At 60.0% G+C, this 13,096-nt stretch overlaps 3 protein-coding genes across 3 annotated transcripts; all 3 read right to left on the reverse strand.

Annotated features, from left to right (window-relative positions):
- Positions 1 to 76: 76 nt before the first annotated feature.
- Positions 77 to 2,041, reverse strand: PAN0_002d1324 (oxidoreductase; the record flags this gene model as incomplete). The annotated part of the gene is made up of 1 exon (XM_014803490.1): positions 77 to 2,041. One exon carries the CDS (start codon positions 2,039 to 2,041, stop codon positions 77 to 79), a length of 1,965 nt encoding a protein of 654 aa, XP_014658976.1.
- Positions 2,042 to 3,146: 1,105 nt separating this feature from the next.
- PAN0_002d1325 (riboflavin-aldehyde forming enzyme) lies at positions 3,147 to 4,144 on the reverse strand (the record flags this gene model as incomplete). The annotated part of the gene is made up of 2 exons (XM_014803491.1): positions 3,147 to 3,937; positions 4,036 to 4,144. 2 exons carry the CDS (start codon positions 4,142 to 4,144, stop codon positions 3,147 to 3,149), a joined length of 900 nt encoding a protein of 299 aa, XP_014658977.1.
- A 5,790-nt stretch (positions 4,145 to 9,934) lies between these two features.
- Positions 9,935 to 12,902, reverse strand: PAN0_002d1326 (vesicle fusion-related protein; the record flags this gene model as incomplete). Its single annotated transcript, XM_014803492.1, has 3 exons — positions 9,935 to 12,542; positions 12,633 to 12,725; positions 12,886 to 12,902. 3 exons carry the CDS (start codon positions 12,900 to 12,902, stop codon positions 9,935 to 9,937), a joined length of 2,718 nt encoding a protein of 905 aa, XP_014658978.1.
- Positions 12,903 to 13,096: the final 194 nt, after the last annotated feature.

A 13,096-nucleotide genomic window follows, 5' to 3' on the forward strand; every position in this document is an offset into this window, starting at 1 on the left:
GACAAGTATGTTGATTTCAATGCGAGAGTTTGATTGAGACGGACAGGGCTATGCGAAAGGAGGAGCCAAGGAGCGATCAGGTCATCGAGTACTTAGGTCCTCCTCCGCCCTCGGGCACGTCCCATCGAATGCTCTGGTCGGGCGTCTTGATGGAGCAGGTGTAGCAGTGGATGCAGTTCTGGCTGTTGATCACCAGCTTCTGGCCCAGCGCGTGCTCCTGGTCGGGCGAATCCGCCTCGACATACTCGTACACGCCTGCGGGACAGCAGCGGCCGAGCGGGCCCTCAAAGGTGCCCACATTCCTCTCGACGTGGCCCTTGTAATCGCCGTCCTTGACCACGAGGTGCACCGGCTGGTCCTCGGCGTGGTTGGTGCCCGTCCTGGACACCGAGGTGAGGATGTCGAACGACAGCTTGCCGTCCGGCTTGGGGTACTCGATCGGCTCGCACTGCGACGCCGGCTTGGTCTGCGCGTGGTCCTCGCCGTGGTGGTGGAACGTCCAGGGCACGCGACCCTTGAGGATCATCGAGTCGAGGCCCGAGTACATCAGGCCACCCCAGAAGCCCAGCGGGCCGTTGAACGAAGGGCGCAGGTTGCGCACCTCGTACAGCTCCTTCATCACGTACGTGTCGTCCAGTCGCGTCTTGTAGTCGGCCAGGTCGATCGACTCCTCGGAGCCGGACTCGGCGCGCTTGGCCAGTGCCTCCACCACCGCCTCGGCGGCGACCATGCCCGACTTCATTGCGTTGTGCGTGCCCTTGATCTTGGGCACGTTGAGGAATCCGGCAGCACAGCCAACGAGCGCACCACCAGGGAAATGCAGCTTGGGGATCGACTGGTAGCCACCCTCGTTGAGCGTCCTGGCGCCGTAGGCGAGACACTCTCCACCCTCGAGGATGTCCTTGAAAAAGGGGTGGTGCTTCATGCGCTGGAACTCGCGGAAGGGGCTCAGGTAGGGGTTCTGGTAGTCGAGGCCCACAACGAGACCGATCGAGACCATGTTGTCCTCCATGTGGTACATCCAGCTACCGCCGTAGGTGCTCGGGTCGAGCGGCCATCCCATCGTGTGCGTCACGAGACCGGCCTGGTGCTTCTCGGGCTTGACGCGCCACACCTCCTTGACGCCAAGGCCGTAGGTCTGTGGGTCGGCGCCCACCTGGTCGCGCAGGCCGAGCTGCCTGATCATCTTCTGCGTCATGGAGCCGTGCGCGCCCTCGGCGAAGAGGGTGATGGGAGCGTGGAACTCCATGCCTGGCTCGAACGAATCCTTGGGCTTGCGCGACTTGTCGAGGCCGATTTCGTTGGTGATGACACCCTTGATGCCGATCGGCTTTCCATTGTCGTCCATCTGCCACAAGGGCTGAGCGGCAGCAAAGCCCGGGTAGATTTCGACACCGGCTGCCTCGGCCTGCTCGCCGAGCCACGAGACGACGCGCGAGAGCGACACAATGTAGTTGCCCTTGTTGGACATCTGTGGGGGATGCGGCATGGGGATGGAGCCGGTGGGGGTGAGGAAGCGCATCTGGTCCTGGAGCGCGGGCTGGTTGAGCGGAGCACCGAGCTCCTTCCAGTCGGGGAAGAGCTCTTCGAGCGCATTCGTCTGGATCACGGCGCCAGAGAGGATGTGGTTACCCACCTCTGGGCCCTTTTCGAGAACGACGACGCGGATCTCCTCGCCGCGCTGCTCGGCGAGCTGCTTGATCTTGATGGCCGCACTCAGACCGGCGGGGCCACCGCCGACGATGATGACGTCGACCTCGTCCGAGACACGCTCGACGGTCGTCAGGTCGAAGGGCTCTCCGTCGCCCTCCTCGATAGGAGTGGCGCGACGAACCACCGAAGATGTCGAGAAGGCGCGCGCGAGGGAAGAGCCGGCCGTAGCAGCTGGGCTGGCGCGAGTCAGGGTGGAGAGAGAAGCCGACGAGCCGGAAGTGGACGCGACGGGGTGGATGGACCGACTGGCACGACTGAGAGCGCCATTGCGGAGAGCGCTCGCTGCCAGTCGAGCAGGCGAGGCCCGTGTCGCGCGTGCCGCAAACATGGTGTCCTGTGAGGTATTCGAGGGGAAGATTCGTGTGACAAGCAAAGAGACAAGGCTCGAGCGCCGTGATGGGCCGTAGTTTTCTTGATGCGCGAAGAAGAGTGATTCGCCACCGGACAAGCGATGTGGTGATGGTGGGGTGATGTGGTGGACGGGAAGCAGGCGATGGCAAAGCTGAAAGCGTTCGGATGTCCGTGTGCGGGGCTGGCGCAGCGGCTGTCGGAACGATGTGCTTGCCGGTGCGATGGTGCCAGGACGATGCCTTTCCACAAGAACAACTTGTGTGACGTGGGATTGCGGGGACAAGGCGAAGTGCAATCCGGCTCAGGTCGGTGCTGGCCTTCCGGAAGCGGACCTTTCAACAGCAAAGCCGCCAAACCCACCTGCTCTCTTTTGGCACAGCCAAAGTGCGCCCGTGTGACTCTGATTTTCACATTTTTCAGCATGATCGCCTCTCTCTCTGTCTCGCTGTTGCGCGCACGCGCCTCAAAATCCACAGCCAGCCAATCGGAACGAGCTTTTCGGTCAGCGTGCCGGGCGCGCTTTGTCCTCATCGTTGCTCAATCTTCCCGATAGCCCGATCCTTGCTTTTCCAAACGCGGCGGGTCCGCGCTAGTTGGCGGGCGGCCCTGCTACTTCTCGGCATCACGATATCGCCGCGCCATCTTACGATCTAATACCATCGAGCAAGCAAGCGGACATGCACACAAGTTTGGATATATGGGATACTTGGCTGGACGCCAATTTTTTCGATTAGCAACTCGGTGACAAGCAACGCGAGAAGACGAAAGCAGAGGAGTTGCCCAAGGCTTGCTGGAAGCGCTTGGGCTGTGAAATCGCTCGTGTACACGAATGGTCTCCAGTGAAGGAGAAAACATCGGCGAGCGTATGAAAGTGGTAGGATACAAATACTAAGCCCATAATGCGAGAGAACGAGAGAAGAGAGAAATAGAGCCATCTAGAGGGAGGTGGGGAAAAGAGGCGAACACAGGAGTGCGTCGATGCGCCCGGGCCCTATCAAAGGGCCCACGACTGCATCGTGCCTACGACTGCGCTGCCATGTCTATGAGGGAACCGGACTGAGAAGAAGCAGGAAGGAAGGGACTTAGAGGCCCTGGCCGTCGATGAAGCCCCAGGTGACGGACTCGATGGTCTCGGGGTTCTCGTAGTTGTTGGCAAGGCGCTTGTAAGCCTCGCCAAGGGCGACGTCACCCTCGGCACCGGCCCAGTAGTTGACGACCTGGAGGGAGAGCTCCTTGCCGTTCTGGTTGTTCTTGATCTGAATCCACTTGCCGCAAGCGTCCGAAAGCTTGTCGGCGGCGAGGAGAGCCGAGGAGGAGATGGCGATGGGGAGCGAGCCAGCGTCGAGCTTGACACCGCAGGCATTGTTCACGTCAGCCCACCACTCGGGGGTCGAGACGACGGTCTTGGAGTTGGACGACGAAGCGGGCTGGGGAGCGTACGACGAGGTCGAGGTGGGGGCAGCGGGCTGGCTGTAGGTGACCGACGAGGGGGTGGGGGTGGCCGAGGGGGTGGACGACTTGGTGTAGGTGGCCTCGGGGGTGTAGGTCGACGAGGTGGCCTGGGCCTGCTGCTGCTGCTGCTGCTGCTGCTTGTTGTTGTTCGAGGCGGACGAGCCGGAGCCGAACGACCACGAGATGGGGAAGACACCGTCGTCCATGTTGCCGTTGTTCAGGGCGGAGAAGAGGCTGGTCGACATGTCGAGCGAACCCCAGCTGCAGCCGGGGCAGAGGTCGGCGACCTGGGCGGTCTGGGTGTTGCCGTTCTTGTTGTTGGTGATGGTGACGGTCTGACCGCAGTGAGCACCGCCGGCCCACTCGGGGGCGTTCATGGCGACGATGAAGTCAGAGCCAGAGTTGGTCCAACCACAGGCACCTATTGTGAGGGAAGTAGGTAAGATGGAGGTGTGGCCGTGGTCAGCTGCTGTGCCGTGGCGATGAGATCAAATGCAGGCTCGCAAGAATGGTACTTACCAAGACCAGCGGCGTAGTAGGTGGCCTGGCCGCTCGAGCGCTTGGCAAGAGGGGCGGCGGCGGCGCCAGCGGCGGCGAGGGCGATAGCAAGAACGTTGGAAGCGATCATTGTGAATGAAGGATGAGGACCTGTGGGAGTAGGTGTAGAGATGAGATGGGAGGATTGATGGGGGACGAGAATGAGAAGGCTCGATAGGTTGACCTTTTATGGGAGGTTCCGAGTGCGAACCGATTTGCGGCGGTCCATGCTACAGATTCACGCTGTACGAGGGGCGAGCGAGTACGGTGTTCCTGGCATTTGCCGAAGCTGGGAGAGGCGGCATGAAGCACAGAAGCTGTCTCCGAACGAAGGGCAAAAGTTCTCTACGGCGAACAAAGGGGGCCAAAGAGGCGGATCGACAGTGTCGGGCTCATGGACGTCGCAGATCCCAGAAATGCCCGTGACACTGCTGATTTGGCCGAGGGTGGCGGGGTACGAGAGGGGGATCGACCAGCATCGACGGCAGACAGGGGCCCTTGGGACCGGTTGACCAAGGCTAGGGATCAGAGCTGCTGAAAGTTTTTTCGGGCAGGATGAACCCTAGAAAATGGAGCGAAAAGGAGGGGAGTGCATGCCACAGTCCGACCGGTCACGGCGACGAGGTAGCGACGAGCAGGGTCCATGGATCGTGCATATCGAGCTCAGCAGCCAAGAAGGGGAGAAGTTAGAAGGTAGCACCCCGAAATTTTGGAGCCGGCGCCAGCGACGACGACGGAAGGACTGCGTGGCCAGAGAGCACCGAGACAACGCCGTTGCGGTATCCGACAGGGACGGCCAGCCGGGTCAACAAAGGGCACGGCGCCAGACGGCGGCGTGACTCCAATGCCGACGGGCAGACAGGCAGCTGCACCGTCTTGCCGGCCCACGACTGGAACCGGAGCCGCAGTCACGCCAGACACTGCCGTCACACGCCGTTCTCGGGGCAGGTGGTTGCGGCGGCAGCCCAACTAGGTCTGGTCGGCGTTGCTTGACAGACCTCAGCTGGCGCCGCCAGAAATTGGGGGTGCACTCAGCGGCATTTCCAACTGCCACGCGACCATCGCGTGCCAGACAAAAAAAGAGGGGACACCTCGCGCGTCGGCCTGAGCTCGCACCGATTTCAGCGAAAATAAAAATTGTTGTTTTTCGTTTTCGGATTTTGTGCAAAATCGATTCGTGTGAAATCGCCTTTCTGCCTGTTCACAGCCTGTCTCACGTTCGCAGCTGTTGGGAAATTCAACGTGAAAATTTTGATGATGCTGCCTTATTTTTCTGCCTTGGGTCAACCTCGGGTTTCACGAATTCTCTGGTTGAAATTGCGAAATTGTCGCCCTTTTCGATATTGAAGCCAGGGCAGCCGCCTCGCGATCTGCTCGCTCGGAAGCGTGGCAATCCGAAGGATCGACCGGTGCTGCCTCGCTTAGGCCTCCTAGCGGCGATCTCCGCGAAGCTTTTTTCGGCTCTCAGACGCGCCATTGCAATTCATGCGCACACAGAAGCCACCATCAAGCCACGCATGGCCTCTTGAGAGCTTGTCTGGCTGGGAAACAAAAGGATCGACCGGAGATCCCCACCAGTGCTCACCAGTGTCAGGTCGAGCTAAAATCAAGGGTGGCTCGGCCAGATTTTGCTCGTCGAGCTCGGTGAACGCTCGGCCGCCCTCGACGATTGACCCCTGTCCTTGGGTATGAGAGTGGCTCTGCAGCCAACGATGCTGCCTACCCCGCTCGGACAGCCTAGTTCATTATTTGCCAATGATGGCTCATCTTTGGCATCTCATTTCGCATTCTTTGGAATTGCAGCCCATACAGCGGGTAAAGACTGCGTTAGCCTACAGCGGGTAAAGACTGCGTTAGCTGGCGTAGTCACAAGCTTGACCGAAGTCTGTATCTGGCACACGCCAGCAGCCAAAGCAAAATGCGAGGCACCGACATGCAAATAGGAGGTCCCAGCTTGGTTGGCAGGTCAAAGCGTGGGAGAGCTGCGATATGCAGGCTAGATTTCTGAGTGAGCCGCCCTCGATGTAGGCGCAAGGGCAGCGCTGTGCGTCCGACCGGGCGCAAGGAGCGGGTTGCAGCGCCAACGTCGAAACCCAAACTTCGACCGATTTTTTGGTTAAATTCGGGATGGCGCAGGATTTCTCGTGTTCCTGTCTTGGCTGCAGCCAACGCAGGAACGAGGGTCGTCTCTTGCCGGTCTGACTGCGGCACCGGGCTTTGCATCGGTGGACAGGCTTCGTCAGATAGTGCCCCTGCTGCCCCTGAGTCGACACCATCGCGTCCCACGACCCCTACATGGACCCGACATGTCAGTTGGCCGCTCGACCCTGTCGATCGCATGGCTCAGCAAGCGTGTGACGTGCGAAACCCCTGACCTTCGATCGAAGTCGCCCTTGCTCTAAGATCACGCCTCCTGTTTGGCAGCTACTATGGCCAAGCAGAACCACGCTCAGCTTATAGAAGTTCACAGGGTCTATTCCTAGCGTCACCTCGTCAACGAGTGCTTTGCGATCTCGGAACGATGGTGTGCGATTTCGGGCTGTAGACGGACCTTTGCGGGCCAACCCTCTGTGCACAGCTGGTCGCAAAACGCTGCGGCGAATACAGAAATTAATTGATTGTTCCCACACTCGAGTCGATCTGATTGCGGCCGGTGACCATGGACAGTCAAAAACAGTCCCCTCGTTCGTGCCGTTGCACCGGCGCGTTGCCTTCCGCATGCCGTACGCAACCGGCACGTGCTGAACGATACCTTCCCCGCGGCCGCCCAATAAGTCTGAGACCGCTGGGGCTCAGGGTTTGGCGTGTGTCAACCTCACGAGTTTGGCTTTGCCGGATCGCATCGCTGCTCTGTCGTGCTTCGGTGATACCGATACCGCCTCGTCTTTCACAGTCACAACTCACTCATTTCCTCAAAGTTTTCATGTGGCTTGGCGTCGTCAACGCCGAGCATAGCCAGCGGGTGAATATCGGATCGGTAGACGACGCTCATAGGCTCGCTATTGTGTGGAAAGACCGGATTTCGTGGCTGGGCAGCGGCGACTTTGTGAAATCGTGGCTTGGATTGATCGACTCGGAGGATTGAGCCAGAAGAGCCGCACGCTGCCGCTTCCGCTCCTCCAACCCAGAGGCCGGTCAGGTACGGCTTCGCAGCCTCGTGCCCATCACACACTTGCAAGCGAGCCGACGCAAACGAAGCTTAAATTTGTATTTCACGATTTTCGGGGTGCGTCTCGTTGAACTGGCTGCAGCGCCGATTTGTAGTGCCCTCACCACTCCAAATACAGTCGAGCAGCTCTCTAGAGCAGATGCTATGCCCGCGTGCGTTGACATCTGACCTCAGCTCGCTTGATCGGAGTGTGCTAATCATTGTCGTACTGTATTTGGGCTCACAGCGAGCCGAGGCGTGAAGCGGATCGAGATTGCTCGGCTTGGTGGATATTGTTTTCGATCGGCAGGCGACATCGCCATGCTCTCCAGCCGGCAGAGCTACCTTGCTAGCGCGGGTTCATAGTCTGCTCAATGGCTCGGAATGGTGCAGAGCAGCCGGGCGAGAAGGCATAAATTTAGCTTCCTAGCGGAAAGAAAGCGAGTTTGCGGCATGCAGCGGAGAGCTGCCGCTGAAATGTGTTCCTTTCGGCCGGATTGGAGGTGCCACTAGCATTCTGTTCGCTGTCTTGAGAGCGCGGGAGAGTGGAATGTTTGTGCCATTCTTCTAGAGACAAAGGCATTGCGACCGCCTGTCTCAGTTGGCGTGACAAACACGACTCGGCTGTACGCGAAGCGGACGCGTCCAGTTGAAAGCACGCCTGGTTCACAGAGCGAGCGGACGAAACGGCTCCGAGCAGCATCCTGTACGCGGCATCGGCGAGCTGCAACCAGGCTAGCGGGTTGGTTCCTCGTGGCTGCTGCACGCACGCGGCAGATCTCGCCTGTGTGAATCGCCGGACAGGGGCGAAGAGGGTACGAGCTGAGCATGAAATTCCAGGGGACACTGGACTCCTGATCGGCACCAATCGAGCCGTTGCGACCGCTTGCGGGCCAGCCACAGCCAGCCGCATGCAAGCCCGCGTGGGCGGCGACCTTGATTGTCGCCTTTTGCAACTCAGCTCTCTTTCTTCAGCCCTCATCCGAAGAAATCGCTGCGGTCGCCCGACCAGTGCGGCGTAAAAGAGAATGCCAGCCCTTTGAATTTGCCGAAGCCACTCAGCCTTGCTGCACTGAGCCGTGATTCGGATCCCGGTCCGACAAGCCAGCAGAGCGAAATGAGGGCCTTTTTTGACAGCCCCGCCTCCCCATCGATCCAATCTAATCGCCCCCAACCGGCGCCCACCTCATCAATTTGACAGGATTGCATGGGTGTGTCACCACGCCAGATCACCCAAAGGGGCAGCATCTGCCCGCGATAATCAATTCTTCTCACGCTCTCACTTATCTGAGCCTACCGAAGCACGCTCATCACAGGTACAGACTCAGACCGCGATCTCCGATTCATTCGGCCTGCTCATTGATGTGATCGCGCAGAACACTGGCATCCATTCTGCATCGGGTGAACCCTCGCATCTGCTTCGGTCGTCTGTTGTCGCCATCGGTCGCGCCTTGACCGATCAGCAGAGTGAACACACCCCGCATTCTTCATCGGCCATTCGCCGCCAAGTGACGCCCAACACAACATCTACCTCGATCAGGCCGAACAAGCTCGATTTGGCGGCAAGATCGGACGTGCCTCGGCAATGGATGCTTCTACGCTTCGAGCTACAACGAATCAGAAGCATACATCGAGGTGCTGCCGACGAGGCTCGTTGCGTGAAAAAGAGCATCGGCTGCGCAGAGTGCCGAGCCATCTCAAGGACGGCTATCCTGAAAGGATCGATCAGCCTTTGCGCGCCAAGCCGGCAACGACGGCCGCAAATGCAGCGGGTGCGTCTCTTTCGGCCCCACAAACTCGCGCGCAATCCGATCTCCCAACTTTCGCTTAAAATCCGCTTTGTTGATGCATCGGCCATCATCGGCTTGCTCTGTGCGATGTCGGCGGCTCAGGTGGCTGAGTGGAGCGGGCTAGCCGAGAGGAACGAGCAGTTGCATGGAATCGAGGGGTCGTCCCTGGTATGGTAGCACGCTGCAGTATTATCCTGTATGCGGATTTCAATCAGCCGTAAGCTCGCTTGCACTGCGCCGTCGGGAGCGCTAGCTTGGTGGCTTCACTTTGTGCCAACCACGTCTTGGATGGCGGGAAGCTGCAGAGATTGGCCGTCCCGAAAGCAGGAACACGTCCAACCGGTCGCGCGCATCGCCGCAAAGTGCTTCTGCAGCTAAGTTGACTTAGCCACCGTTTCCAGGGTGCTCCTCTGTGGGAAAAGCAGGCTTCCTTTCTTCCCAAAATCCCCAGGCCGCATCCTTGCGGTCTTTCGCACGAGAAATCGTTCCGAAAGCCGGAAAAGTCACAGGTGCGTGAAGGGTCCTGGCAGATCAGGATCGACGTTATGCATCAGCCGATCGGACGCCCGCCCGCTTCCCACGCCTCCGTTGGCCAGCCGCGCTCGATCCTGTCCAGTGACATTACTTGGGCGAGCCTTGTTGGACATGACGATCGACATCGGTCTCAGACAAGAGAGACACTCGCACCTTAAACCGGTCCGACATCCACGTCAGCAGGGGCTGAGATCGCAATCGCCGCCTTTACACTCCCACGGTGACCGTGCATCCTCGCTTCGAGCCTCTCACTGGCCTTGCGATGTGCAACACGAGGTTCGACAAGCCGGATACAGAGCCGCAATCCACACTACGTGGATGAGAGGAAAGATCGAGAGCGATCGTGATGCATTTCCATCGTGATTCTGATGCATGAACAAAAGTCTGGCAGGGTGGTGATCACAACGCATCAGCGGCCATGACTGGCAACGACGAGCCTCCTCTGAATGCGCAGGATCTCCCTGCACAGCTCGTCGTGGCTCTTCTTGAGCGTCTTTGCGTCCTCGAACTTGCGCGCTTTGGCAGCACTCTCCACGTAATCTGCCACGAGCTGCTCCTGCTCGAGCAATACTTTGAGTTGCTCGCGCAGCTCGGCCGGATCCGCGTTCGCCAGCGCTTCATCGCCAGCTGAGCCATCGTCGTCCTGCAGCTGCCCATCCAGTTCCGCTTGCGCCCCAGCACGCAGCGCACCGGGCCCGCTGCCTCCGCCAAACAGCGATCGGAAGGACGCCAACGAGCTCACCGAGGCTTTGTTAGCGTGCTGCGACCGTCGCGGTGCTAGGCGCGGCGAGGCTGGCTGCAGCGAGCCGGGCGTGCTCCCGGTCGAGTCGGAGCCAGCGTCGCTCTGGTTCGTCTTCTTGCTGCCAGGTTTGGGCAGGCTCTGTAGCGGAAGCATGTTTTGCTGCAGGAACAGGTTGGCGCGTGTGAAAATGGCCTGCTGGATCCTTTCCTGGGCTGCATCGCCTCCAGCTGAGCTGGCTGCCGCGCCAGGATTGGATGGATCGCCGACCGGCAGCGCCCGAATGCGCTTTGCCAGTTCGTCGTAGGTGGCAAAGTTGGCCAGGAGCTGCTTGCGCGCCTGCACGGCGTCGCGCTGCAGCTCAATGTTGGCGCGGATGCTCGAGCCCAGAGCGGCCGTCTGGTCCTGCTTCTGCAAGCCGAGCACCATCTCTTGGAACTCTGGCAGCGACTGCTCGATCTCCTTCTGCACACGCATCAGCGCCTCGTACAGCTTGAGGAAGACGGGCAGCGGCTCGTCGTCCATCATGTACTGTCGTTTGCGTACGATGGTCTTGCAATCGCGGCAGATCCTGACACCTTTGGACTGCGCCGCAACGGGTGCAGCCTTGGACGGAGCTGGAGCGCCTTCCTTGACGTCTTCGATGCGACCCGTGATCGGATCGGCGATAACGTTGCCAGAGCACTTCGCCTCGAGGCTCGCGCGCTCCTCGGCTGTGAGGATCTTGCCCGTGCTCGCGCCCATCTGCTCTGCCCACGCGAGGCGAGTGAGATGCGGCGAGGCACACACGACTCGGCCACAAAGCCGACAGTGATGCTTGCGGACGGTGAAGCTGAAAGCGGTCGAGCAGATGGGACACGCCTTGACCTCTGCGTCGTCCTGCCAATTGACGATGCTCTGTTCGGCTTGACGGATGGCCGGGTCCTCTCCACGCCCACGCGCGCGGAAGGAGGACCACAGATCGGAGCCACCCTTTCGGATCACACTGCCAGGGTCGCGCTTGAGCTCGTCAAGGTCCAGCTCGATGAGCGAAGATCCGAGCGACTTTTTGGAAGGGCTCAAGCCGGATTTTTCGGTGCCGCCGAGAGGCGCAAAGTGGATGGCGATGAGCTTGGCCAGCCTGCGATCCATGCGCTGCTCCTCCATCTCTCCCTCACCGCGTCCTTTGCGTCTGAGCTCGGCGAAATCGGCGGTGCGGACGCGCACGACGCCTTTGGGCTGGAAGCCCGATCTATACGCTGTCCTCCTACCACTAGCCTCTGTCAAGCCACCGGGGGAAGATGCAGATGCTGCGGTTGCACCTGCTGCTTGGGCCAGGGCGACGCCTTGCGGGACGGGGATCGGGCCGAGCCGAGATTGAGCTGCGAGAAGCGCGGCGTACGAGTTGACGTGGGAGGGGATCGAGCTTCCGGATGCGCCGATGATGGGGGTAGAGGAGCGGCTGCCATGGGGAGTGGCGACGGCGGATGATGATCGGCTAGAACCTGGCTTGCTGGAAGACGTGCTTGTACTGATAGTTGCGGCACCATTGGCGGGTCTGGTGCTGGAGCTTCCGTTTCGATCGAAGACCTGGATGCTGGATGTGGAAGAGAGACGGCGATGAGCTTGGTTTGCCACGCCAGCATTTGTGGCCGATCTTGCATCGCCGACCTTGACAGATGGTGGCTCCTCCCTCTGGATGGAGCTCTGTTGAGCAGCGCCAATGTGCGGATGAGCCGTTGAAGGACTCAAGCCTTGTGCCTGGAGCTTCGATGAAGATCCGTCATCGTTGTGACCTTGGGAGACGGCAGGTTGAGTGGGGCGCGCACCGAGCTTCGAAGCAACTCGGAGTGGCGGAGGAGGCGCGTCAAGGTCGCGATGTGGGCGTACGAGCCCGACCTCACGGGCCAGTGGTGACGTGATGCCTGGCCGGCGAAACGAAGACGGTGTGCGAGTCGACGGAGTAGGAGAAGGCCGCTGACGTGCCTCGGCGGTTGAAGAGCTGCGAGCCGGCGTCGAGGCGATTTGTGGTGGCGCTTCCGTGGCGGCTTGACTTGTTGATGCAACTAGGTCTGTCGAGAGACGCTTGCGCGCCGTCTCGGTTGCCATCGCCGACGCGACGTCTTGCGAGGCGCTGGAGCCATTCCTCTGGTGAGGCTTTCGCTGATACGGGACGTAGGATAGACGCTTCGATGACGACGACGGTGTGGACGAACGAGCATCGTCCGCGGTCGACATCCTGGCCTTGTCGACCAGGGAGGTGACAGCTGGCTCGGTCTGTCCAGGCCCGACGCGAACACTGCGCCGCAGACAAAGAGCGAATTGCTATCGGTTCACCGGCCAGCCGGATTCAACGTGACGGCGCTTTCAGTCGCTTGAAGGTCGCTACCGGATGCGATTGGGGCGATGCAAGCGGAAGTCCTGGCTCGTTGGGTGGTCGCCGGAGGATCCTTCGAGGAACCCAGGGATGAGTGGTGGTCGGCTATGGATTAGCGAGACGTCGTGTAGTTCGCATTTCCCGACTTCCTACGAATGGTGAGGGTCGGCGAGATCCTGACTGCAGATGCGTGACTGCTGCCGCTGCTCAGCTAGGTTGATGGTTGAGATGCGTGCTGCGCGCGACCTGAGAGCGCCGCACTGACCCTGCCCGCCCATTCATGTGGAGCGGAGTGAGTGTGTTCGGCTCTGAAATTGTTCTGGCTGGAGCCCCTGTAAAATAATGATTTTGTTGATTGACTGCAGCTGTCCCGCGCTTCATGACGGCAGCTGGAAAAAGGCCGCGCTCGTTGACTGACGTTTCAGAGAGGTGCAGTGGAAATCTGGCTGCATGTGGGTATTTTGTGTTTTGGATGC

Source organism: Moesziomyces antarcticus (genome assembly GCF_000747765.1).
Source record: "Moesziomyces antarcticus DNA, scaffold: scaffold_v10002, strain JCM 10317, whole genome shotgun sequence".
Classification (NCBI taxonomy): Eukaryota; Fungi; Basidiomycota; class Ustilaginomycetes; order Ustilaginales; family Ustilaginaceae; genus Moesziomyces; species Moesziomyces antarcticus.